The sequence below is a fragment of the Amia ocellicauda genome, chromosome 17 (genome assembly GCF_036373705.1).
Source record: "Amia ocellicauda isolate fAmiCal2 chromosome 17, fAmiCal2.hap1, whole genome shotgun sequence".
Lineage (NCBI taxonomy): Eukaryota > Metazoa > Chordata > Actinopteri > Amiiformes > Amiidae > Amia > Amia ocellicauda.
Window position 1 is genome coordinate 14,490,665 of NC_089866.1, and position 25,940 is coordinate 14,516,604.

At 51.3% G+C, this 25,940-nt stretch overlaps 2 protein-coding genes across 3 annotated transcripts in view; both read right to left on the minus strand.

Moving 5' to 3' along the window:
• Positions 1 to 1,291: 1,291 nt before the first annotated feature.
• Positions 1,292 to 4,686, minus strand: LOC136713143 (beta-crystallin B3). The gene is made up of 6 exons (XM_066690138.1): positions 4,251 to 4,686; positions 3,238 to 3,318; positions 2,963 to 3,081; positions 2,460 to 2,592; positions 2,200 to 2,342; positions 1,292 to 1,781 (listed from the first exon to the last, which is right to left on the minus strand). Exons 1-6 carry the CDS (start codon positions 4,671 to 4,673, stop codon positions 1,520 to 1,522), a joined length of 1,161 nt encoding a protein of 386 aa, XP_066546235.1. The 5' UTR covers positions 4,674 to 4,686; the 3' UTR covers positions 1,292 to 1,519.
• A 629-nt stretch (positions 4,687 to 5,315) lies between these two features.
• LOC136713142 (zinc finger CCCH domain-containing protein 13) overlaps positions 5,316 to 25,940 on the minus strand; it is a 28,142-nt gene continuing 7,517 nt past the window's right edge. For both annotated transcript variants that reach the window (XM_066690137.1, XM_066690136.1), the window contains exons 3-13: positions 23,580 to 25,095; positions 23,238 to 23,328; positions 19,577 to 23,092; positions 19,333 to 19,452; positions 9,898 to 10,016; positions 9,031 to 9,199; positions 8,682 to 8,862; positions 8,439 to 8,569; positions 7,946 to 8,073; positions 7,648 to 7,729; positions 5,316 to 7,448 (exon numbers count right to left, since the gene is read on the minus strand). In XM_066690137.1, coding sequence (XP_066546234.1) covers positions 7,651 to 7,729; positions 7,946 to 8,073; positions 8,439 to 8,569; positions 8,682 to 8,862; positions 9,031 to 9,199; positions 9,898 to 10,016; positions 19,333 to 19,452; positions 19,577 to 23,092; positions 23,238 to 23,328; positions 23,580 to 25,012 — 5,967 coding nt within the window. In that variant the 5' untranslated portion in view covers positions 25,013 to 25,095 and the 3' untranslated portion in view covers positions 5,316 to 7,448; positions 7,648 to 7,650. The remainder of the gene's footprint in view (positions 7,449 to 7,647; positions 7,730 to 7,945; positions 8,074 to 8,438; positions 8,570 to 8,681; positions 8,863 to 9,030; positions 9,200 to 9,897; positions 10,017 to 19,332; positions 19,453 to 19,576; positions 23,093 to 23,237; positions 23,329 to 23,579; positions 25,096 to 25,940) is intronic.

Here is a 25,940-nt window from a genome sequence, read left to right on the forward strand (position 1 = left end):
GTCTGCTGTCTGACCAATGGCCCTCATGGCAGCCAGCAGTGTCTTCTGGCCCTGAGGACGATGGTCACACGCCTTCCACCAGGCAGAGAGAAGCTCCTTTCTGGGGCTCAAGGAGGGAGAATGCTGTAGGAGCATACTGAGCCTGGGGGGCTGGTGTCTGACCAGGGCAGCCTCTCACCTCTTCAGCCTGATGTCTATTGATGACATTAGATGTGATGTTGCTGTAATCTGTGACCTCACGCTGGAGAGACTCAATCAGGGTGCGGAATATCTTGGAAATGTATATTGCATCTTATTCTGTATATTTAAAATAGTTTGTGTTGTCACTGTTTTATCCACAGCCATTTAGATCACAGGCTGGCTCCACAGAGCTTGATTAGCACTAGTCTTGGACTGCTCTACCTGCAATAATGTTGGCTCGTCCATGATCAGAGCTGATTTGGGTCTGTGAAACCAGCCCTTCATGGATTTGATTTCCAGAACAGATGTGTGTATCCTGAGTTAATATTATTATTTTGTGTTCAAAGGGAATTGTTGTGAAGGATTATTTTATACTGCATCAATGTTAGACTTAAAATGTTGATGTTTTGGTGCTTTTATTTAGTTATATCATTTATCAAATTTCACTTAAAAAAAATCTGTTTTGCACTGTGATGCTGGAGGGAGCAGTTCTTGTGTGGAGAGTTTTGCACTTTAGCCCAGTCAATTGTGAAATGTGTCAAAGCGATTTGTAAAGAAACAGTCATACACACATGGTGATTAGTGACATTGTGACAGTGTGACATTGGACTGCAGGGCAGGCAGGGGCAGATGCTTCACTGTAACCCATTTTAGGCCCTGACAGCAGCCTGAGCCCCAACCCTGGCCAGCCAGGCCCCATACAACTTACTTACTTACAACTACATTTAATTTAAATACTGAACTAAACTAAATCACACAAAAAAAATACTTCTAAACAACCTAAAGGTGACATTGCTACCCTCATCTGTGTCTGTATCTGTTTCTGTCCGTCTCTGTGTGTGACTGTATCTGTGTGTCTGCCTGTGCATCTGTATCTGTCTGTGTGTTTCTGTATCTGTGTTTCTATCTGTCTGTCTGGTTGTATCCCACCCTCACTGCCTCACTCTCTCTCACCCTCAGTCAGACTCAGAGGCTCTTTGTCCTGCTGAGAAGCTAATGAGGCACAACAGAACAGAGCACAGCAGACCGACAGGTCAGTAGTACTGCGCAGTGAGACAAGTCCACAGTGTAGTGCAGTGAGACAGGACAGACTGAGAGCAGACAGGCCATACAGGATGATCAGGGTATGTTTATTGCCAGCTTCATTGAAACAGCGAGGAGAGGAAGGTGGGGGGGGGTAGAGGTTGCCATGGTTTTGGTGGTTTCTATGGCGTCTGCAGTCGTTGCCTCACTTGTGCGTGCGTCGTTTCTTGGCGCTGCGGTGGGGGTGGGGGTGGGGCGTGGCATTGGTTGGCACAGGGCTGGCAGAGGGTGGGTGAGGGTGGCGCCCTGTTCTCTTTCAGCTGCTGCCAGTGGCCGTGGGGGGGGTGGGGACAGGCGCGGGGGCAGGAGCAGGGGTGGGGGCAGGGGCTGGGGCGGGGGTAGGGGTGGGCGTGGCTGGCAGGGTGAAGCACCCTCTCTTGTGCCACTGCTTGTCTCGAACCCGACGCACAGACTGGATCTGGGGCAGCGCAGCCTGCCAGGCATTCCAGTGTGTGTACTCGCCGTGCTCCATCACAAACTGGCGCCCCCTGTAGCCCGGGAACGTGTACACCACCCACCTGCCCCCAGGCACACAGACAGAAACAACAGCTACTGACACAGTAATACTGATCATATGATAATGATACTACTATTACTACCAATAATAATAACAGATACTGATATAGCAATACTGATAATAATAAAAATAATAATCAATAATAATAATAACAGATAATGACACAGCCATACTGATAATGAGATTAATAATTACAGTAATAGCAGCACTGACACAGGGAACTGATTCTGATTATAACAACAGCTACCGGCAACGCTGCCACTTGATGGGCCACAGCAGCACTGAGCAGAATCATGGATACGGTAAAGGTACCACTACTAATAACTGCAGTGGTGTGATGATAATAACAATAATAACATCATAATAATAGTCATAGTCTGATAACACTAAGAATGAGACACAGACAGGGGATGGCTTACGTGCCGTGGAGGGCCCGTGCGCTGGCCACGCGGTCCTGAAAGCCGTGGGCCCACAGGCTGGGCACGTCATCGTCCACTATTTCCATCCTACGGCCACTGAACCCCGCCCCCTCGAACAGCTGCAGCTTGTGCTCAGCACTGTCCTGGAGGGGGGGAGGAGATTGTGTGTATTAGTGTGTCTGTGTATCAGTGTGTTAGAGTGTCAGAGTGCATCAGTCAATCAGTGTGTCAGCGCATCAGTGTGTCAAGGCGTCAGTCACCACTTTGAGAGGACGCAGGGACTGCAGGGTGCAGCAGCTCTGGCTGTTGGTCCAGCTGTCCCAGCGAGGGTACTCTCCCTTCTCCAGCACAAACTGCTCCCCACAGAGACCCTGCTGCTCGAACCCCAGCCAACTGAGCACGGGGGAGGCGAGGGGAGGGAGTAGTGCAGAGAGAAAGGGAGGGGAGAGAAGGAGGAAAATGGGAGAGGGGTTAATACAGTCAGTAATGATAATGATAACATTTATAATACAACGCTAAACTGAGCAGACAGGTGAGCACAGACAGACAGACTGTGTGTGTTGGCACTGAGATTTGATGCCACTGACTAGTCATCTGATTGGGCTTATTCTACAAAGAAGGCAAAAGAAAAAGAAGGCAGGTAGAGTCAGAGAGAAGGAGGGATAGAAGAAGAGAAGAAGAAGTGGGGAGAGAGGGAGAGATGGAAGTAGAGCGAGCGAGAGAAGAGGGAGGAGGGAGAGAGAGGGGGAGGAGTGTCACTCACGGGCCGGACTCCACCAGCACCGAGCCGACCCGCTCGAACCCATGCTCGCCCAGGTCCTTACACTCGGCACACAGCTCTGCCCGACGGCCCTGGAAACACTCCAGCTCAAACACCACCAGCTGAGAGAGAGGGGGAGAGACAGGAGATACTGGGTGAGTTCAGCTCAGTGTGTCAGTCAGTCAGTCAGTCAGTCAGTGTGTTTGTGTGTCAGTTAGTCAGTGTGTAAGTCAGTCGGTCTGTCAGTGTGTCAATCAGTCGGTGTGTCAGTGTGTCACCTTGTACGTGCCTCCGGCCCCCCCCTGGCCCTTCCCTGCAGGCAGCTGCTCCGGGGCACCCTGCTGCTCGGACATCCTCACCTGGGCAGAGGGAACAAGTGGGTCACAGCAGGGGGCACTGGACTGCACTGGACCACACTGTATTCTACTCTCCTGTATTACACTCTATTGTACTTATTACACTGTTCTCTGCTGTCCTGTATTACACTATACTCTACTGTACTCTACTTTAGTCCAATGTGCAGCTGTATTGTGTTATACTATGATGTTCAGTGTGCAGCATCAGGGACACCGAACTACAGGTGTGTGTGTCACTGTTCAAGTGTGTTTATGTGTAGCTGTTCAAAATTTTCCTCATGCTTCCAGTATAGACTGGTCCAGTACACTACAACTACACTCACTGCCTACTCTGGTAAAACACACACTACAGAAACACTACACAAACTCTACACAAAAACAAACATAAATAATACACAAACACTACACAACACAAAGCACAACCACTGCTAAGTCATACTGTTGTCTCGCAGTATCTCCTCCACCCTGTGCTGTGCTGCATTTCTCAGAGTGACTCTGAGATTCATACAGAACGGTATACTACTAATAATAATAATAATAAAAACAATAATCCAAATAAAAATTAAGTCAGTATAGAACAGTTAAAAAATCTAGAAAATGAACTAATAATTAAAACAAAAAGAGGAAGAGACAGACTGAGAGACCAGTAGACAGAGAAGACAGAGACACAGCAGGATGAAGACATAGAGATGGGGTGACAAAGAGACAGACAGAAAGAAGACAGAGACAGAGAGGGAGGGAGATCGAGAGGATGTGAAAGTCTAGAGGTGGAGACGTTGGAGGGGAGATGGTGAACGACAGATGCGAGACGACAGAGAAGGAGGGAGGACGGGGAAGGACAGAGCAGGGGACAGACAAACGGACAAGAAAGAGGGAGAGCAAGTGAGAGAGGGAGAGGCGGAGGCTGCAGTGTTAGGGCAGAGCGCTGTATTTACCTGTGTCTCTGAGTGACACTGTGGGTCTGGGCTGTTCAGCCTGCTGTCTTTGTCTGTCTGTGTCTGTGGCTCTCTCTCTCTCTCTCTCTCTCTCTCTCTCTCTCTCTCGCTCTCGCTCTCTCTCACACACACACACACACTCCCTCTCTCTCTCTCTCTCTCTCTGTGTGTCGAGTGGGCATCGGGGGGGTATTTATGGAGAGTTTCTGTCCAGAGCAGCAGAATATAGAGCTGCAGTTGTGTCGATGCAGCAAGTCTGCGTCTCACATTGTGTCCATCAGACTGGCTCTGAAAAACACAGCTGGCAGCAGAGCCCAGCCCTGCCCACACACACTGATACACAACTGACAAGAGACACATACACACACTGATACACACTGAGAAGACACATACACACACACTGATACACACATACTTTTGCATACTGACATTGATACACACCAATGGGCAAACTGACACACAAAATACACATACTGAAACACACAGATACACAATACAGACTGACACACCCACACTCTCACACACACTGACACACACCCTCACACTCTCTCTCTCTGTGTGGGCACAAACACACAGCTGGCACCTGTGCCAAGAGGATTGAGGAGGATCAGCCCAGTCAGCGGATACACATACTGCGCCACTCCTCTCTCCCCCTCCTGTCTCCCCTTTCTGTCCACAATGCTCTTCTGTCTCTCCACCATCACTCTCTTCCACAACTCTGCCACTGTCGGTGTCTCTTCTCTCTCTCTGCCTCTCACTCCCAGGTACAATCTTACAGACATACATACAGAGGAAAAGAGACACAGATGTATAGTGACAGACAGAACAATGTTTGTGTGTTTGTCCATCCGATAGTGACAAACAGGTAGGTGTGTGTATGTGTGTGTGTGTGTGTGTGTCTATGTCTATCATAGTGTCAAACAGTGAGTGTGTCCCATAGTGATGGACAGATAGAGACGTATTTGTGTGTCCCATAGTGACAGAGGTGTGTGTGTGTGTGTGTGTGTGTGAGAGAGAGAGTGTGAGTGTGCATTTCCCATAGGTACAGACAGTCAGGAAGCTGGCTTATTTTATAGTAAATTTATTAGGAGGTCCACAGTCTGACACAAGGGTCGGAGTCAGGCTGTAATACATGTATCTTTAACATTAAAAAAATAATAATAATGAAAAAACAGATTGAAACCCTCCCAGACAGACAGGAAATGGAGTCAGAATGACAGCAGAATCCAGATCAGCTCATGGGCTGAGAAACGGAGCGTTACGATTCACTTTACACAAAATATTACTGAATATAAAAAATGTTGACAATCGGACTGTGTTTGATCGTAATTCTAGCACAAGAAAATGATCAAAATACAGAAATACATTCCCCAGGAGGTGGGACTTTGAGCAGGGCCTGCTGTAACTAGGGGCCGCTGTTTGTCATTGAGCTGTCACTCAGAGACAGGTGAAGCTGGTCAGTGGAGATTGGAGGTGTCACTCAACAGAGACCAATCCACCCAGCAAGGTGATGTGATGTGTTGCAAATTATGATAAATCCAGAACTAATGCCTACATGTTGTCTAGACTGTAACCCTCTGCATATAGTGTATATACACTGTACACCTGGTCTATATAGACAGTACACACTGCGAACCTGGAGTATAGACTGTACACACTGTGCACCTGGAGTATAGACTGATGAACACTGCACCGCAGGTGTAAATAGACTGTACACAATTCCTGGCCCAACACTGTACAGTTTCCTGTCCTGCGCTCTCACCTGCACACAGACCTGTCAAAACACACGGCCTGAAAAACATTGACGAAAGCACTACCTGACACACTATCTCCCACCCCCCCACTTTTCCCAGACACAGGACAGAGTGCAGAGTGCAGAGTGTGCAGCCCACCCCCCCTGCCCCCCACCCCCTATCTGTACAGATGGGAGCAGAGGAGGAAAACACAGCAAATTCTTCTCATCTTTCTTTGCGATTATTTGTTCAAGTTGAGGAGAAAACTAAAAAGAATATCGTCGTAAGAAAACTATAAAAAAGTTTGTTAGATCATCGGTTGCCGGATTTATATTTAGGCTGATTTCTATTTATGTTGATATTTCCATTATATTTATATTTCTATACATGTTGATATTTCTATTTATACAAGGTTTCTGTTGTTGCTGTTTCGAGACTAGTGAAAACTGCCTCTGATTGTTGGTTGATCTATATGCACCTAGTAACCCCCTCTCTCCCTCTTTCTCTCTATGTGTGATAGTTCCCCCCCCAACCCGCATATGAAAAAGGCTTGGAAACCCCCTGGAAGGCTGAGGCTTTCCGAGTCCTCCACCACCTTACAGAGAAGAAGTGCTCTCCCAGCCAAAGGGGGAGAGGGGCTGATGTCCAGAGGGCGATATTAAAATGTGGTCTCTAACACCCCCCTCTTGCTCTCTCTGTGGTGGAGTGACTGCAACTATAGCACAACTACAAAAATGTAACTACACAGGACCCTCTTCCCCCCAAAACAAATAAAAAAAGTTTATCATCACAATCATAAAAAAAACATTATTCTGCTCCTCTGAGTTAATAACAGGTACATACAGTTTGCTTTTGTTTACTGGGAAGCACTTCCGGGTTCAGAGGTCAGCGGTCCAGCAGTCAAACCCATCCTGAAGTGCAATTGGGACAGGAGAGACTTGATTCCTCCCTCCGCTCTTTTCCCCAAAGGGCAGTGGGGAGAGTAAAGTGGCTCTATGCTAAAGATTTGTCTTAAAAATAAACACCCCAGACATTCATCCCTCTCTCCCTCTCTCTCTGTCTCTCTCCATCACACAGTCTCTCTGCTAACAGGCTGTTGGAAGGAGACACAGCAGCAGTTCTTTAATTATATATATATATATATATATATATATATATATATATATATATATATATATACATACATACATACATACATACATACATACATACATACATACATACATACATACATACATACATATACACACACACACACACACACATACATATATATATATATATATATATTTTCTATCGCCTGCTTGTTCAAAAAAAATATATATTTTCTTTATTTTCTATGAAGGCACCATGCACATCGCAACCCAAGGAGGAACAGGGGCCATGGCAGCAGCAGTTCATATCCAGGTCAAAAGGTTAAGGCTCCTGTCAGAACTTCCTCCCATGTTCCCTCAATTAAGGCCACCTGGGAGACATAAATTAATCAAATAAAAAACAATGCATTAATTAACTAATTACAGGTAATCAACCTCATTAAAAAAGCACCTGCCGCTGGGGTGCCATATTGTGTTGGTTATTTGTTGTTGCACGTTGTTGGCGTGTGGGGTCTGTGTGTTGTTGGCGTGGGGTGATGGTGAGTTGCTGTTGCGTGTTGTGATTCTCACCCTTTAATTGTCCATGTCGTACTGACTTAGACGTTTCTTGGACTTCAGCTCCTTCAGCCACTGAGGGGACGCCTCCTCCGCCCTGCAGATACACACATTACACAGTCACACACACATTGTACACGCAACACTGTCACACACACAATTACACAAAACACTAACCCATTGTAACACATACACAAAATATAACACAATTACACAACCTGACAGACAATGGCAAGACACACAAATTAAAACAAATTCAGACAGACACTCTGACGGATACAGAGGACAGACAGGCCCAAACCCTGTGTCTTACCCGTTCTCCTTCCCTACAGCAGGTGGCAGCACTCTGGCTCCAGGGACGAAGGGAGACTTGGGAGAGCGAGAGAGCTGGGAGGGGGAGTCTGGAGCGCCTTCACCCTCTCCTCTCTTCCGCAGCTGAGCCTGAGAGAGAGAGGAGAGAGATTTATTATTCCCGTTTCTATTTATCATTTATATTTCCTTTTGTAACACTTTGGCAATAGATTATATATGGCATGTCAATAAAGCCCCTTGAATATAACTGAAAAAGAGGCAGATTTAAATTTAGACTGCACTTTGCACAATTTTACTAGTGCTGTAAAACACTGGGAGAGAGAGGAGGAGAGAGAAGCCGGGAGGGAGGAAAGAAAAGAGTTTAGATAGAAAAAGATGAAGGAGAGGCAAAAAAAAAAAAACAGCAGCTGCAGTCGACCTGGAACAGTGACAGAACCTGCACTACAGACTCCCCCCAGACACTGCACTTGGTAGTGTCTGGCAGAGCATCTCACCTTGAGGGCAGAAGGATCCATTCCAGGGAAAAGGGGGACCATCGGTGGCTGGGAGGCGTTGGCTCTGTCTGTGCGCCTGGGTTGGTCCTCTGGGTCAGAGTCCTCCTGCGCAGACTGTTCCGGCTTTGCCTCTGTAGATGGGGGAAGAATTAGGGGGATGCACGAAATGTGGAATCTAAAAACCTCCTCTCCTCCCTTCAATTCTCTCCCCTCTCCTCTCATTGTGTCAGCAGCGCTCCCTACCTGTGGAGTCCCGGTACAGCCAGTCGTCAGTCGACGCCCCCCCGGCCTCAGGCAGTACGGCCAGCCCTCCCCGCGCCCCTCCTTGGTGTACAGAGCGGGAAGGCAGGGTGCGGTGCTTCTTGCGCTGACTGAGACGGGGGCGAGACTTCTGAGCACTGCAGTCCAACAGACCAGAGGCGGGCTGAGAGAGAAAGAGAGAGAGAGATGATTCATTATTATTACTATTGTTTTTGTTGTGTAAAGCCTATATACATGGCAAGTCTGAGAGAGGAGGAAGAGGGAATTACAAAAAAAAATGAAAGTAATAAGAGAAATAGAGAGAGGGAGAGGTAGGGAGAGGCTGGCTGACCTCAGGGAAGGAGACGATGTCCTCTTGCTCGCCTGGAGTGCTGAGGGAGAGAGAGACTCCATCCACACCATCAGGGTCACTGGGGGTCGTGGGGTCAAAGGTCGAGGAGGGCGTCTGTCTGCGCAGGGAGGAGCTAAGGCTGTCAGCCGTTGGGGAGGCAGGAGTGAGGCTGCGGGGGGGGATGGGGACGTCATTAGTGAAAAAATCATTAACAGTCAGTCAACATGTTTCGTGATACACAGACCAACACAGACTGCCTGACAGGAGGTGATGCTGGTGTAACTCTGTATTGGGTGTTTTGTTTTGTTGCATTTTAATTCAGAGCTGCTTTGGCATCAGAGAAACAAACAGATCAATAAACAGTCCCAGAAATGCTGCCACTGCTACTTCTAACAATATCGACCCTCTTCCTGCCAATCTGAAACTCACTTCCATCTGGTTTACAGCCCCTGGCCACAAGAGGGCAGCAGATTCTGTAGGCTGTGCTGTAGCCCCTGCATGCACAGGGGGGGGGGTGGTCAGGAAGAGTGAAGCACAGAGCTACCACAGGAAATGCAACACATAGCTGAGGTGTTCCCAGCAGGCTGCTATCTGCTCAATGTAAACCGATTCTCTGAAAGTCAACCTCTGCTGCTTTACAGCTATTACTGCTATTGTTGCTCGGTACAGGTGTGTCAGCTGTGTGTAGCAGTGTGTGTTGAGGGGACAGCTGTGCGTAGCTGTGTAGCTGTAAGAAGCTTTAACTCGGTTGTTCATTCTGTGTGATGAGGATTTGTCAGGCAGTTTGAGCCATGTTGTGCTGTGTTGGCGTGTGCTGGGGAGAGTGTAAATGGGTTGTGTGTTGTGTGGCCAGGTGTGGGTTCTGACCTGTCCTCGGAGCGCAGTCCAGTCTCCCAGGTGCCATACTGACTGTCCGTCTCCTGGACCAGCGTGTCCGTGTCCTTTCCCTCTCCCCCTGCCCGTCTCACACATTGCCTTAGCTGATCCTGAAAAAGAGGGAGAAAGTCAGCCTCAGGTGTGCACAGACATCAAGACTGCTGCTCTAGGAGAGATTGCAACTCCGTGTGTGTACGTGAGAGTGTGAGTGTGTGTCTGTATGCACATCAATGTCTCTGTCTGTCTCTCTGTGTCTCTCCCTGTGCGATGAACCGTGTGTGTTTTAATGAGCTGGGACACTGAGGGCCCCCAACCTACAGCAGAGAGAGAGAGAGGAGCACCAGAGCCTGTGACAGAGAGGTCGAGAGCCTCTGTCTGTCACACACAAAGCCCCACTGTCTCCCACACAAACCCAGGCAGTGTGTACATAAACAAATACTGAAAAATCAATCATTCAAAATCAATCAATAAAGACAAACGCCCCCTCCCCCCAGTGTTCTGAAAACTCTTGATTTTTGTCACCGAGCCTCCTGCCCACACTGCCCCCTCACACAGGAGAGAGAGAATGGAGAGAGGGAACAGGGTGTGCACAGAGAGAGAGAGAGAGAGAGAGAGAGAGAGAGAGGGAGAGACCAATACAGATGCACTCAAATAAGGGAGATATTGGCCCAAAACATCACTCTATTCTCTCCCACATTGCCCACCGCAGACTGACACATAGAAAGCAGCAATTGTCCTGGCAGAAGGACACACAGTCCCACTTGTGGCAAAATATGTAGCGACCCGTCCCAGCCTGAGGGGCACCCAGGAGGCGCTCTGCACCGCGCTGCACCATGGCTGACCCTGCAGGTCCCCTTTATTTATTTAACCTTTATTAAGCCAGGTTAGTCAATTGAGAACCAATGCTCATTTACAATGACGACCTGGCCAAGAGGCAAGCATCAATACAGCACAAATTAAACCAACAATAAAAACAACACAGAAATTACAGAAAACAATATCAGCAAGTGGCACCTCAGCGGCCCCCTCTGTGACTGTTTGTTTTTCTGACTATTCCTCTCACTCTGATTTTATTGTTTGTATTTATACTTATTTTCATAATTAGTATATAGAGATTTATGTATGTATGTATGTATGTATATATGTGTGTGTATGTATGTATGTATGTATGTACTTGTATGTTTCTTGCTGTTGAGTGTGAATTAATGTGTTGTTGTGTAAAACAGCTCCTGTAGGTCGTGCCAATAAACCCTCTGAACTGAACTGAACCACTGGCTGGTGAACACACCTATTAACAAGTTCACTCCTGCACCCCCTCCCTCTCTGCACGCTCCACAACTGTTGTCGGCTCCCTGTGTATTACTGATACACTGACCGTGACATAGACACACCGACACACACACAGCCACTGACGCACTGACGCACGCACTGACACTGCACTGGTCTGTAGCTGCTGCTCCCAGGTAACTAGGCAACCAAATATTTCCTTTGCTACAGCACAAGCTTGAGAGAAGGAGGCAGAAAGAGAGAGAGAGTGATAGAGAAAAAGGGAGGGAGAGGGAAAGATACAAACACTGTGCACACTCTCTCTGTCTCTCACACACAGATACACACACATTCCAGTGATTCTCTCTCTCCTTTTCTCTCTCTCCCTCCCCCACTCTCTCTCACACCCAGGGAGTGGCTGCTGTGGCAAAGAGCTGGGTGTGTTTTAAGGAAGTGATCTGAACAATGAACGAAAGAGTAGAGAAAGAGAGAGAGAGAGAGAGGGAGGGAGAATGTATGTGTTATTAGCTTAGTGTCAGGACGTGAGTGTGTGTGACAAATTGTGAGTTTGAGAGAGTGTGTGTATGCGTGTGTGAGTGAGACAGAGACACTGCACTGACATCACAGCTCAGCACAAAACAATGCTCACAGACACACACAGCACAATACAACGCACACAACACAATACACACAGACAGCACTAAGGACCCAGTAAACAGGAAATGTCTCTGTCCGTCTCTCCTGGGAAACAATTAAGATTAATTTTCAGAGACCAGACCACTGATAAACACAGTAACAATTTCACACACACACACAGTCTCATACACTGGTACTCAAACAAGCCCTCAGATACAAATACACACATGATAGACTGTCAGAGTCACTGACTGGACTGGACTGATAGTCACTGACTGTTTAGAGAGCGGGTGGAGTGGCGGCGAGGCAATAAAATGTGTGCAAGAGAGTGTTTGTCAGAGTGAGAGTGTGTGAATCTGTGCAAGTGTGATTGAGAGGAGTTACAACTGTCCGTGTGTATATCTGTTTCTCTCTCCAACTCTGGTCATGCCCCCAGTGCTGTATCTGGGCTCTGCAGTGAGTGTCCCAGCTGACTGCTCCCCCAGTAGGACCCTGGAACACAGCCACCCCCCATCTCTCCTCTGTGCTCTCTCTCCCCTTCTGAACACACACTAATAAACAGAAATTTAGACACACACACTCACATGCACAGCGAACACACAGCTCAATCACTGGGTGCTTGCCTGTCCCCCTGTTCTCACAGCACAGCCTATTCCAGATTATTGCACATCTGCAGCAGTCAATTCCATATAATTGCACATCCGCAGCAGTCTATTCCAGATTACTGCACAACTACAGCGCAGCCTATTCTAGATTATGTCAACAGTGAAAAAAAAGACCCCCCCTCCATCTCCTGAAGGGCAGACACACATTTCTGACCCTGTGAGCTTGTGAGACAAGGAGGGACAGAGAGGACAGGGAGTCTGAAACAGAGAGAGAGAGAGACAGACAGACAGACAGACAGAATGAATTAACCAGTAAAAGACAGAAGGGTAAAGAAAGAAAAGGAGAGACAGAACGAAGTACAGACAGTGAGGCAGAGGGACAGACAGAGACACACAGCGGGAGGGAGGGAGGGGTATATGCTCTTACAGAGGGAGGGGTGTCAGCGCTGGACCGGGGGTCTGCATGGCGTCTGCGCTGGCTGCGCAGGGACAGGCGGCGAAGGGACTCCCGGCTGCGCGCAGCCAGGCTGCGCAGAGAGGCCGCCCGCTTGAAGCCCCGTCCCCCGCCGCTGGCCCCACCCCCACGCTCCGGGGTCATCGCCGTGGAGACCGCGCTAAGAGCATCCTGGACGGAGCGGCGCATGCTGCCCACCCACTGCGACATTTGCGTCTGCGCCACCGCCAGCTTGTCCCCCAGGTACTCCATCAGGGGAGCGGGCCCCGGGCTGCGTTCGGGTGGCGTGGCGGGGCAGTTCTGATCTAGCTTTGGGTCCGTGTTTGGGTCTGCTTCAGGGCTGTGCTGGGCTATGTGTGTGTCCAGTTCTGGGTCCTTTTCTGGGTCCAGTTCTGGGTCCAGTTGTAGGTCCAGTTGTGGTTCCAGTTTGGGGCCTGTGGCGTGTTCCGGTTCTGGATAGTCTTGTACTCGGCCCTGTAACTCTAAGCAGTGAGAGAGACGGCTACCCCCTTGCTGGGCTGACACGGATCTAAATGTCTGAACCCCAGAGCAGCCCTGTTGGAAGCAGAATCCCCCTTTACAGGGATCGTTCAGAACCCTGACGGAACTTCTGTGAAACCGCACGGGTCCTTTCGGATCCTGTTTAGAGGCTGTGGTGGTATCTTCTATTGGTGGGCCCGTCTCAAAAATCACTTTTGAATCCCAACACGTGCTTTCACAGTGCTCTCCCTCTCTCCTCTCGTTTTGTGCTGTGTGCCTACCTGTCCTGCAGTGCCTGTCACTGAGTTTCACAAACAACACTTCCTATACCCTGTACACACAATACACACACACACACACAGCCAGAACTAAGAAGTTTTTCTTTCACTTCCCCCCCACTTCTCTCTCTCCTGCTCTCCCTTCCTTTTCCTCCGAGGATGTGAATTATAAGTTCTATATCTGGACCAAACACATCAGGCTCCAGAGTAAAATCATTATACAGAAGAATAAAGATGAATATAACAATGAAACAACACACTGTGGCTATGAGAACACAAGCAGGGGAACAGAAGGTAGGGCCCCTCAGCACAGTCAGCCAGCAGCTCAATGTACTATTAAAATATACATACTGGTGTTTACACTACAGCTCACACTGACACGGGGCCCGACAGCGTGCGTGCCACACACACACACTTTCTCTACGTACTGTGGGAGTTACTTACGACAGCACAGTACCGTACAATACAGCAGCAAGACGGCTTCACAGTACAGCACCTTTCCACACACTGACGCACTCACTCACACAAACACACACACACAGACACCAACACACTCACTGCAGTTCCCCAGGCCACGGCCCTCACAGAGTCGGAGGGAGAGAGAGGGAGGAAAAGAAGGGGATAGAGGGATGGACAGAGAAAGAGAGGCAGAAGTTCTGTCAGACAAGGCTTACTACACAACACATATACGCACACATACACACACACAACTTGCAGGCAGTATTAGACACACGTGTCACAGGTGTGCGCATGTCTCTGCTTGACAGGCGGCAGGTTCAAGAGAGGGAGACACCAGCATTCTGTCCCTCCCTTCTTCAGCCCGGAATAGACTGATGGGGAGAGAAGGCCGTATTCCTGTGAGATCCGACTGATCGATTGACTGATTGATCCAATGTCCTGATTGATGCCTGTTATTTTTCCTCCTCCTCTTCTTCTTCTTCTTTTTGTGGAAAGGGTACAAAAATCTCCTCCTCCTCTTCTTCTTTTGCTCACTGCTCTAGAAATCCACCCAGGAATGAAAGAGTGAGCAAGTGAGAGTGAGAGAGAGAGAGAGAGAGGGAGAGGTGTTCGAGATCTGTGTTCCACTCTGCTGAATCGTCCTTTACTGCGACTCCCCTCCTACACTCTCTCTCTCTCTCTCTCTCTCTCTCTCTCTCTCTCTCTCTCTCTCTCTCTCTCTCTCTCTCTCTCTCTCTCTCTCTCTCTCTCTGTGAGTCTCTCTCTCTCTCCTTTTTATTCCCCACGAACACAAACTTTGCAGGATAAGCCGAGACAGAGCAGAAGCTGTGACTCATACAGAGAGAGAGAGGAGTAAAGAGAGAGATTGTGTGCTCGTGCAATCCAAATGTGTTCCCCTCTCAAAAAGAGAAAAAATAATTATATATATATGAAAACAAAAACGCGAGACACTGAGACGACTGCAGCAGCAACAGCAGCAAACTGACCGCGGCGACCGAGTGAAAAAACCCCAGCAGACAGTCTCACAGGGAGAGAGACGCAGAGAGAACCAGAGTGGGAGCACTGGAAGAATACACACGGCAATTCTCTCTCTCCGCCCGCCCTGCCGTCTCTCTCTCTCGCAGGTACAGACAGGTATACAGCACTGCGTCAGCCTGGCTCACATGCTGCTCCCCACAGTGCGGGACAAGTCGCCTCAAGAGAAGAGAGGGAGGGAGAAGGGGAGGCGTTTGTAATATGCTAGGAATCCCCCCTCCCACAACACAGAAAGGCGCTCTGCAGAGGAGAGAGAGAGAGAGAGAGACAGGAGCTAGCTCTCTCTTTCTCCAGTTCATGAGCCCAGATCCAGATTGCACTGTACAATTAAGGGGGGGCTGGGGGCTGTCACAAAAAGAGAGGGAGGGCAGAGGCTGGAGGGAGAGAGAGCCAGAGAGAGGAAAAGGAGGGAGGAAGGAAAAGGGGGGCAGGAAATAAAAGGAGAGAGGAAGAGAGGGAGAGGCAGGAAAAACAAGAGGCTGGGAATGAGAGAGAGAGTGTGTGTGTGAACAGAAATATGTCGCTGCATCAGTGAGAGGACAGCTCAGGTGTGTCGGTACCTTTGTTTGTCACAAAGTAAATTACATGCAAATGAGGGGGCAAAACTCTCCCGCCCACCCACCCTCTCTCACTCCCTCCTATGCAAAATAAACTTTTTTAAGCAATTAGCATGTTGAAATTATCCCGTCGCAAGTATATTCATTTGTGTGTGTGTGTGTGTGTGTGACAAAGAGACAGTGGGAGGTCTGTGGAACTGGAATAGCAGTACAAAGGAACTGAGGACACGTATGTAAATTCCATGTGCTCGTTTCCACCGACACGCAGAGTGCTGGGCTGTATGGGGGCCGAGCAACAGCATCTCCAGGTCTGTGGCAGTCTCACTTCACTGCCTTATATGGAGATTGCAGCATTGAACAAGGCAGGCACCAGGCACAGGCCTGTGCTGCCCCCCGGGGGCCACAGGGGACGACTGCAGTTAAGAATCAAAATGAAACACAAACACCACAAAGACAACAGCAACAGCAACCAAAGTGCTTTGGAAACCACAACAGAAACAGTGTACTGTGTGCAAGTGTGTGTAATATAGGCTGTGTGTTTGTAGTGTGTGCAATATGAGTGTGAGTGAGTGTGTGAGAGTGTGAGTGTGCGAGAGTGAGTGAGTGAGTGAGTGTGTGAGTGTGCGAGATTGAGTGACTATACATACAGTGTGTATTGCAGCCTTTGCTACCTACTGTTGCCAAGAAACAACCAGAGAATCCAGGAAAACCTGTCTGACAGAAAAGCACTTCCTGTGAGAGAGACCTGGAGCTTTCATACATTCATACACACCAACATACAACACAAACTGACACACTCACACAAGACCAACAGACACACTCACACACACGCATACAAGACCAACAGACACACTCACACATGCAAGACCAACGGACACACTCACACGCACGCATACAATACAAACAGACTCTCACTCACACTCACATTTACACATACAATACACAAACTAAACACGCATAGACATAGATGCATGCATAAACAGACACACAAAAACACTGGTATGAAGGGGGGATTGCAGGTCAGTTCTCCACCTGAAACTGCTGCACAGGAAATGCACAACCACACACTGCCAAAAATAGATACAAACTCACTGACGCAGTCCGTCCCAACTGTATTGACACACTGACTATACATTGCTTCCCCCTAGCTGTTGCAGAGACACAATGACACAGAAGAGAAGAGCGTAGTGCTCTCAGCGCTCAGCTGCCATCAGGGCAAAGAGAGGGCAGGTGCCCAGATGGACTTCTCCACCTCTTCAGAGAGAGAGAGAGAGAGAGAGAGAGAGAGAGAGAGAGAGAGAGAGAGAGAGAGAGAGAGGGAGGTGCTGAATTATTTACAGCCCCAGTGTCTCATTTCACCTGGGGCAACAGCAGAGTGCACAGAGACTCACAGAGAGACTCACGGAGACCCTCCGACAGTCAGTCTGTACAACAGCAGCAGCCCCTGAGCTCCTCCGCACACAGCTGGGGGGCACATGAACTCTACACAGACGGTCCAAGACACACACAGTCACATATGAATATTTCCGCTCACACACGAACACACATAACGGCTGTTGTGCACATGTAAACACACACACTAACAGGAAAGATGGTACATGCATTCATGTATACACACACACACACACAAACCTGGACAGTTTGACGGACTCACCCACAGTAGCTGTAGTGGCCTCAGGCAGCTAGGACAGTAATAATACTCCATCCTCCCCTCTCCCTCTCCCTCTCCCTCTCTCTCTCTCTCTCTCTCTCTCCCCCTCTCAGTTTCTTTTATTCGTTTTTCTGTCTTTCTGTTTCTCACTTGGGAATAAATGATTTGAGCAAACAAATGAAAAAAATGACAAAGCGCACAAAAGAGCACAGCCAGTCCTACTCCGTCACTGACCTCCTGCAACTTCCTCTACCCAGCCCACAGAGAGAGAGAGAGAGAGAGAGAGAGAGAGAGAGAGCGAGAGAGAGAGAGCAGGATGTGTATTTTAAACTCAAGCAAGAGAGAGATGTATAATTTAGAGGTCTGTCTCAAATACACACCCACTCTCACACATACAAACTTCCTCTGAGCTCACCGAGACCACGCACACTGACACACACACACATAAATACTGACATAACTTGCCTGACACATACACAGCCCAACACACACTCATACTGATACACAACACACACAGGTACACAGACAGACACACATGCACACAGGTACACAGACCGGTACACAGATACACACACTGGTACACACACACAGCTTCACATGCACTATACACAACACAGCACACACATAGCCTGCAATCACAGACAGACAGACACAGGGGAATACCAGCAGAGATAAAAGAGACAAACAGACACAGAGAAAGACAGGCAGACAGGCTGAACACTAAACACTTCACATTTTGTATCTGTAATATTGCTCTGTAGTCACAAGAGGGCGCCAAATACAAATGCAAAGAAACAGGCAGACAGAAACCGAGCAGCCTCAGCTGTACACCAGGCCTGCGCCAGCTGGCAGTCACTATCCCAGAGTCAGCGTTACAGAGACCCTGAGACTGGAGAACTGCCCCACTCTAAATCAAAGGAGACAGGGGAGGCAGAGAGTGAGAGAGAGAGACTGACACACAGAGGAAGACTAAATACTCTGGGCCCATGGCACTCTGTACACAACAATTAATTTCTGAATACAGTTTATATGAATATGTCTATCAATGTCTGTTAAATCCACACATGTACAGTGACTGTATGTATTGTTCCTGAGCACTGGGCCTGTCTGTCACTGCTGTGGCCAAACTGATGTCATGACAATTAAGCTTTTTTGAATCTTAATTTGAATTTGAGAGAGAGAGAGAGAGAGAGAGAGAGAGAGAGAGGACAGCAGGGCCTCCAGCCTTAGTCCTGGAGAGCTACATAGCAGTATGGTAGATATTACAGGTGTCTAAGACAGGGGTTAAAGTTCACCTTAGTCTGGACTAAAGCTGATAATTGGCCCAATTAAAATTAAACACACACACACACACACACACAAACACTATACCACAGGTCAAATACCACAACACTGCAGGACTGGGAGCAAGAGAGGGCCCCAGACAGAGCGCCCTCAGCACCCTGGCACAGCGTCTCAGTGACTGGAGCCACACCAGACTGAGAACACAAACAATGGGCTCCAACATCAACCATGTCACCCAGGAAATTAAAGCTGAATACGTCAGGAAATGGCATGAAGACACTCTACAGCAACACAAGCTGGAGTGCCACTGCAGCACGCAGAGGGACAACAGCCTGGATCAGTACTGGACCACAGTGAAGGACCCCAAACAGAAATACTTTAAATACTTAAACTGCCCCACCACGCAGCTCCTCAACACATACAGGATGCTTCAACACACACTTGACATGATTGACACAACTCTACACCCCCAAACACCTGTGACACGCTCAACACTGGTGACCTCCATGAAGCAGCCAGCGGTCAGTGAAGGGTGAACAGCCCAGTCTGGCTTCACAAGTTTTGCTTTAGTTTAAAATATAAGCCCTAATTAAAGTGCGTCAAGCTCTGGATCAATTCACTAATTCGGCAGAGCTCAACAGACGCCAACAAACACACAGCTCCCCACCACCAACACAACGATGGTTGGGTTCCACACACCCCCTGGGCTCCCAGTGCTCACCTCCCCTGCGGCCCTGTCCCTGTGTGCGCTGCGGCTCCTCACGCGGACCAGGGACCCCTCCTGGGGGCTCTCCAATGGCAGCGCCCTGTGGGACACACTGCGAGACCGAGACAGAGAGTCCTGTTGCAAGAGAGGAGAGATGCTCTCAACACACTGAACACACACCGACACACTGCACTGAGCACTGAGCACTGAACACACACTGCAAAACACACTACACACTCACAGACAGGCGGTCGCTCACCCTGGGTGGCTGTGTGTTGCTTCCTGCCGTAGGGGCGTGGGGGGGCAGGGTGGTGTGTGTGCCATCCTGAGGATGGGACCAAAAGTCAGAGGGGTCCTCAGATGGGGCAGCATAGCCCTGCCTGCGCGCCTCGGGGCCGGGGAGGGGCTCCTGACCCAGCTCCCTACTCCAGGGGCCGGTCGAGCTCGGAGATGCTGGGTCCTTCGGCACAGTGGACCAGCGCTGCTGTGGGAACTGGTTCAACTCAGCCCTCGGGTGCTGGCTGAGAGTGTGGTCGGCAGTGGGGGTCTGGGGTCCTGGGTCCTGACTCTCCCACCCTGCCCCTCGTCCTCCTCCTCCTTCCTTCACTCTGGTCTCCCAGAAGGCCTGCTGAGAGGAGGAGATGGGAGTGTCCGTGCGGGGGGTGGTCGGCGCTGCATTTCTCCACTGGCCCACGCCCTTCTGGATGTCAGCGACTGACAGGACCTCCTGGGGGGATGCCGGGGCTGGGGGGGCGGCGGGCCGGTACTCATCGCGGAATGAGTCGATGTCCAGAACCGGGGGCCTGTAGGGGTTCGGCTGGGATGGGCCGCCATCTAGGGACAGGGAGTCCAGGTCCAACACGCGGGGCCTCAGCTCCGCAGTGTCCAACGCAGTGCTCCTGCCGGACTGGGTGGTCCGGTCCTTAGTGCCCCAGCGCCGCGGCTTCACAGAGAAATCATCAAAGGCCACCTCTGTGGCAGGATCCGCCCCTACTCCTGGGTCAGCACTTCCCCTGCTGCCCACCCCAGGCCCGTCCTGGATCTGTCCCGTTAGGGCGAAGTAGGTGGCTCTGGGCCGAGTGGTGGCAGTGGTGGGATCGGCCAGCTCCCTCTGTCTTAGCCTGTCCCTCTCTAGCTCTCTCAGCCTGTCCCTCTCTAGCTCTCTCAGCCTGTCCCTCTCTAGCTCTCTCAGCCTGTCCCTCTCTAGCTCCAGTTCTCTCTGTCTCTCCATCTCTCTCTGTCTCTCCCTCTCCATCTCTATTTCTCTCTGTCTCTGTCTCTCTCGCTCTCTCTCCAGAGCTCTCTTTTCATTTTCTCTCTGTCGCTCCATCTCCATCTCTCTCAGTCTTTCTTGCTCTCTCTCCATCTCCTTCTCTCTCTGCCTCTCTTGCTCCACCTCTCTCTCCCTCTGCCACTCTGTGGAGGGGGTGTCTCCGTCTGTCTGTGCTGTCCACTTCGGCAGCGCCCCCACCCTGAGGTAGCGAGGCCCTGGAGCAGCTCTATCCCAATCACCCCTGTTTTTGTCCAGAACCTCAGGAAACTGTGGATTGCTCTCCTTCTCTAACTTCCTCTGTCTCTCCAGCTCCCTCTGTCTCTCCTTCTCCCTCTGTCTCTCCTTCTCCCTCTGTCTCTCCTTCTCCCTCTCCAGCTCCCTCTGTCTCTCCTTCTCCCTCCGTCTCTCCAGCTCCCTCTCCATCTCCCTCTGTCTCTCCAGCTCCCTCTCCAGCTCCCTCTGTCTCTCCAGCTCCCTCTCCAGCTCCCTCTGTCTCTCCAGCTCCCTCTGTCTCTCCAACTCCCTCTGTCTCTCCTTTTCCATCTCCCTCTGTCTCTCCATTTCCCTCTGTCTCTCCTTCTCCATCTCCCTCTGTCTCTCCTTCTCCCGCTCCAGCTCCCTCTGTCTCTCCAGCTCCCTCTGTCTCTCCTTCTCCATCTCCCTCTGTCTCTCCTTCTCCCTCTCCAGCTCCCTCTGTCTCTCCAGCTCCCTCTGTCTCTCCAACTCCCTCTGTCTCTCATTCTCCCTCTCCAGCTCCCTCTGTCTCTCCAGCTCCCTCTGTCTCTCCTTCTCCCTCTCCATCTCCCTCTGTCTCTCCAGCTCCCTCTCCAGCTCCCTCTGTCTCTCCAGCTCCCTCTCCAGCTCCCTCTGTCTCTCCTTTTCCATCTCCCTCTGTCTCTCCTTCTCCATCTCCCTCTGTCTCTCCTTCTCCCGCTTCAGCTCCCTCTGTCTCTCCAGCTCCCTCTGTCTCTCCTTCTCCATCTCCCTCTGTCTCTCCTTCTCCCTCTCCAGCTCCCTCTGTCTCTCCAGCTCCCTCTCCAGCTCCCTCTGTCTCTCCAGCTCCCTCTGTCTCTCCTTCTCCATCTCCCTCTGTCTCTCCTTCTCCCTCTCCAGCTCCCTCTGTCTCTCCAGCTCCCTCTCCAGCTCCCTCTGTCTCTCCAGCTCCCTCTGTCTCTCCAGCTCCCTCTCCATCTCCATCTGTCTCTCCAGCTCCCTCTGTCTCTCCTTCTCCCTCTCCAGCTCCCTCTGTCTCTCCTTCTCCCTCTCCAGCTCCCTCTGTCTCTCCACTTCCCTCTGTCTCTCCAGCTCCCTCTCCAGCTCCTTCTGTCTCTCATTCTCCCTCTCCAGCTCCCTCTGTCTCTCATTCTCCCTCTCCAGCTCCCTCTGTCTCTCCAGCTCCCTCTGTCTCTCATTCTCCCTCTCCATCTCCCTCTGTCTCTCCAGCTCCCTCTGTCTCTCCTTCTCCCTCTCCATCTCCCTCTGTCTATCCTTCTCCCTCTCCATCTCCCTCTGTCTCTCCAGCTCCCTCTCCATCTCCCTCTGTCTCTCCTTCTCCCTCTCCATCTCCCTCTGTCTATCCTTCTCCCTCTCCATCTCCCTCTGTCTCTCCAGCTCCCTCTCCATCTCCCTCTGTCTCTTCTTCTCCCTCTCCATCTCCCTCTCCATCTCCCTCTGTCTCTCCTTCTCCCTCTCCAGCTCCCTCTCCATCTCCCTCTCCATCTCCCTCTGTCTCTCCAGCTCCCTCTCCATCTCCCTCTGTCTCTCCAGCTCCCTCTCCATCTCCCTCTGTCTCTCCTTCTCCCTCTCCAGCTCCCTCTGTCTCTCCTTCTCCCTCTCTAGTTCCCCCTTTCTCTCCCCATGCACATTCCTGTTCTGCCCTGGATCGGGACAGAGTGTGGTGGGAAGGGACTGGGGGAGGGGGTCGACGCTACTCTGGGTCAAACCTGATCCGGCGGACCTCCTGGACCGCAGGGTCAGCGCTCGGTCCTCCAGCTGGGCGGGGGGCAGACTCTCACTGACTGCCCGGCGCCCCTCCAATGCAGGGATGGTGTCGAACACGGGGTTCACTCGGGTCAGAACCTCGCAGCCTGCAGTCTTTGAGGGGGAGGGGGAGGAGTGGGGAGGAGGTGAGAGGGGAGTGGAGGAGGAGCAGGGCGGGTCTCTGAAGGACGTAGAGACCAAAGCGTTCCTCTGGACCCCCACCCCCACTCCTCCATAGCGGAATGACTGGCTTTTCCTGGACATTTCTCCTCCCTTCTCTCTCTCCCCTCCTCCCCCTCGCTCTTTTTCCCCCTGGGGCAGCAGCTTGTCCTCCAGGACACTGTGTCTCTCCACCACATTGTCAAACAGAGATGCACGCACAGTCTGCAGGCCAGGGGATGGAGGACGTGGCGCCCGCTGCTCCTCCTCCTCTTCTTTTTTCTCTTTCCCTCCCTCTCCTCCCTTGCCTTCATCCCTCTCTCTTGCCACCTGGTCACTGGGTCCCGGAGATAGCTCCTCCACCTGGGACAGGGAATAAATGTTATACTGTTATTATTTAACCCACCACTGATGTATCATTAGTCTTAATTTAAACAGCTTTGGCAATACAGCTAATAAGTACAGTACAGTACAGCAGGGTGTCAAGTCTTCATAAGTGGTTTCTTACCTTCTTCTGCAGGTCGCTGTCATTGTCCAGTTGACTATTTGTTACTACGCTCTCCGAGGGGAGGGCCTCGCTGGGTCGCTCCGGTGTGAACCTGCCAGGCACACAGACACTTGGTCACAGCCAGAACCACAGCACACTGCCACACAGACACCCAGAACCACAGCACACTGCCACACAGACACCTAGAACCACAGCACACAGACACTGAGCACTGAGAACAGAAACACAGATGTATGGACATATGGATTACATCTGGAGAGACTGACAGACAATCATAGAAGAAGACCCATGCAGACACATACAGACACCACTCTGGACAGACAGACAGACAAGTTTCCGTACCTCTTTGTGAGGTCAATGGGTAGGGGCCGGGGCTTAAAGGACCTCCGGGGAGAGTCAGTCTTGGTGGTGGGCGTGTCAGCAGTGAGTTGCCTGATTCGCTGCTTCACCCCCATGGCTGATGCTGCCTCAGAGACGGGAGGGGTCTGCTGCAGTGGCGACTCCAACCCCTGGGTACTGACTCCACCCACAGAAGAGGGGGAGGAGACAGAAGAGGAGGATGAAGAGGAGGAGTCCAGGAGCTGGCTGATACGCCGCTTGATACTCCCTCCAGGCGGGGCCACCGCCCTCTCCCCCTCGCTCTCCTTCTCTCCCTCACTCTCCTGGGGGGGGTTGAGTTTCTGCTCCTTCCCTCTCTGGCTCTGCCCCTCCCCTCCTGCTTTCTCTTTCCTGTCCTTCTTGGCCACTACCCCCTCTCTCCCGCTCTCCTCCCCGCCCACTTCCTCTGCGCTCGGCTCGTTCTCCTTGCTCTCCGCCACGCTGCCTTCCTTGCGCTGCAGCGACAGGTTGGTCGACTCGAATTTGGAGGTGAGGTCAGAAGACAGGGGCCGCCGGGCTGCCACCCAGGGCCGGGTTCCGGGGTCCAAGGTGGGGGATGGGGAAGTGGGGGACAGCACAGCAGACACAGGCCTGGGCTTGGTGGTTTTGGCCCGGTTCGACCGCAGCAGGGTCGGGGCGGGCACCAAAGTGGGGACCCCCTGAGCCGCCTCTTCCTCCTTCCCTCCCACTCTGGTCAGGAAGCCCATGGATTTGGCCCTGGGCATCGACACCTTTTCCCGATCCTCTTTCCTGGTCGTCCCTGACCACTCCGCCACCACCCCACCCCCCGGCCCCTGGGGCTTGGCCATTGCCCTGCCCTGCCGCCCCGTGCACACAGAGCGTGTTCTCTGGAGCACCCCCTGCATCTCAATCACAGTGACGCGCTGTGGTGGGGCTACGGGCAGCGTTGAGTGGGAAGTGGGTGCAACCGGGGGTGCCTGGGCTTGGGGGGTGTGCTGGGCAGGGGGGGCATGGCTGGGTAGTGGGGGCGTGGACAGGGAGCCGGGTTTGAAGGGGGAGGCTGAACTGATGGGGGCTTTGGAGCCAGGCTGGGCGGGAGCCGAGGGGGGCCCTGGTTTCAGGTTGGGTGGATCGAAGGGGTGCTGTGGACGGACTGCATAGGCATGGGGGGGTGGAGTCTTTGGTTTGGGCAGGTCGGCTCTGAGGCTGGGCTTGGGTGCCGGGATGGGCCGGATTGAAGTAGACCGGTCGATACTGAAGGGTTTGGGTGTCAGTCTGGGTTTGGGCCCCGGGACTGGCTTAGGGGGGTTGGCGGGGAGGATGAGCGGGTGCGCCCCCGGGGGCTCAGGGGGGGGAGTGTTGCTGGAGTCAGTGAGGGGGCCCAGGTGTGTACGCAGCCCCCCCGGCCCAGTCTTCAACTCCACCTCCGCAGCCATGGTGACCGTCTGACTGACAGGCTGACTGATGTGCCGATCACACTGCGGCTGCAAGTAAACACTGCGAGACTGTCACTCAGGGACTGAAAGAGGGAGGGAGAAGAGAAAGAGAAAGATACATTAATATCACAGACACTACTGACAGAGTTGCTCATCACAGCACACTGCACTGTGCCCATAAAAACACTCACACACCTCTCGCTTACTCTACCGTTTGCCCAGTTGACACGCTCTGCCCCATCTCTCCTAAAAACTCATTGTGCTTCCTCAACCCCACACTCATGCTATATATTTTGTAAGTCGCCCTGGACAAGGGCATCTACTAAGAAATTAATAATAATGCTCTCCTCCTCCATCTCACTCACTTCCTCCCCATGCCCGTTTCACATACCAGCTCACCCTCTTTCTGCCTCAGTCAGTCAGTCAGTCAGTCAGTCAGTGTATCAGTCGATCAGTCAGTCGTTCAGTCACACACTGACACACCTATTAATACAGTGGGCTTGACGTCATTGCCCCGTCATTCACCTATGCACACCCAACCTCTCCTCTCTCTCGGTGTGCTGCATGCCCTCACCTGCCACTCTCCCTGCATTGTTCCCTCTCTCCCTCCCTCCACATTCTCAAAAACAAACAAGCAAAGGAGACAGTTACTCCCTTTCTCTCTCTATCCCTCCTTTGTCCCCCCCCCACACACAACACAATTCATAAAGAGTACAAAATACACACACATATACACAACACACTGACACTCCAGGAGCTCTATGGGTCGCTGGAGTAGAAGCAGCCCTAACCCTCTCTCTCGGTCTCCCTCCTACTGCCATTCTCTCCCTCCTTCTCACATTTCTCACTCTCTCCTTCTCCCATCTCTAGCTAGTCTCTACCCCAATGCTCTCACCTCTCTCTCTTTCCCTCTCTCTCTTCATCTCTT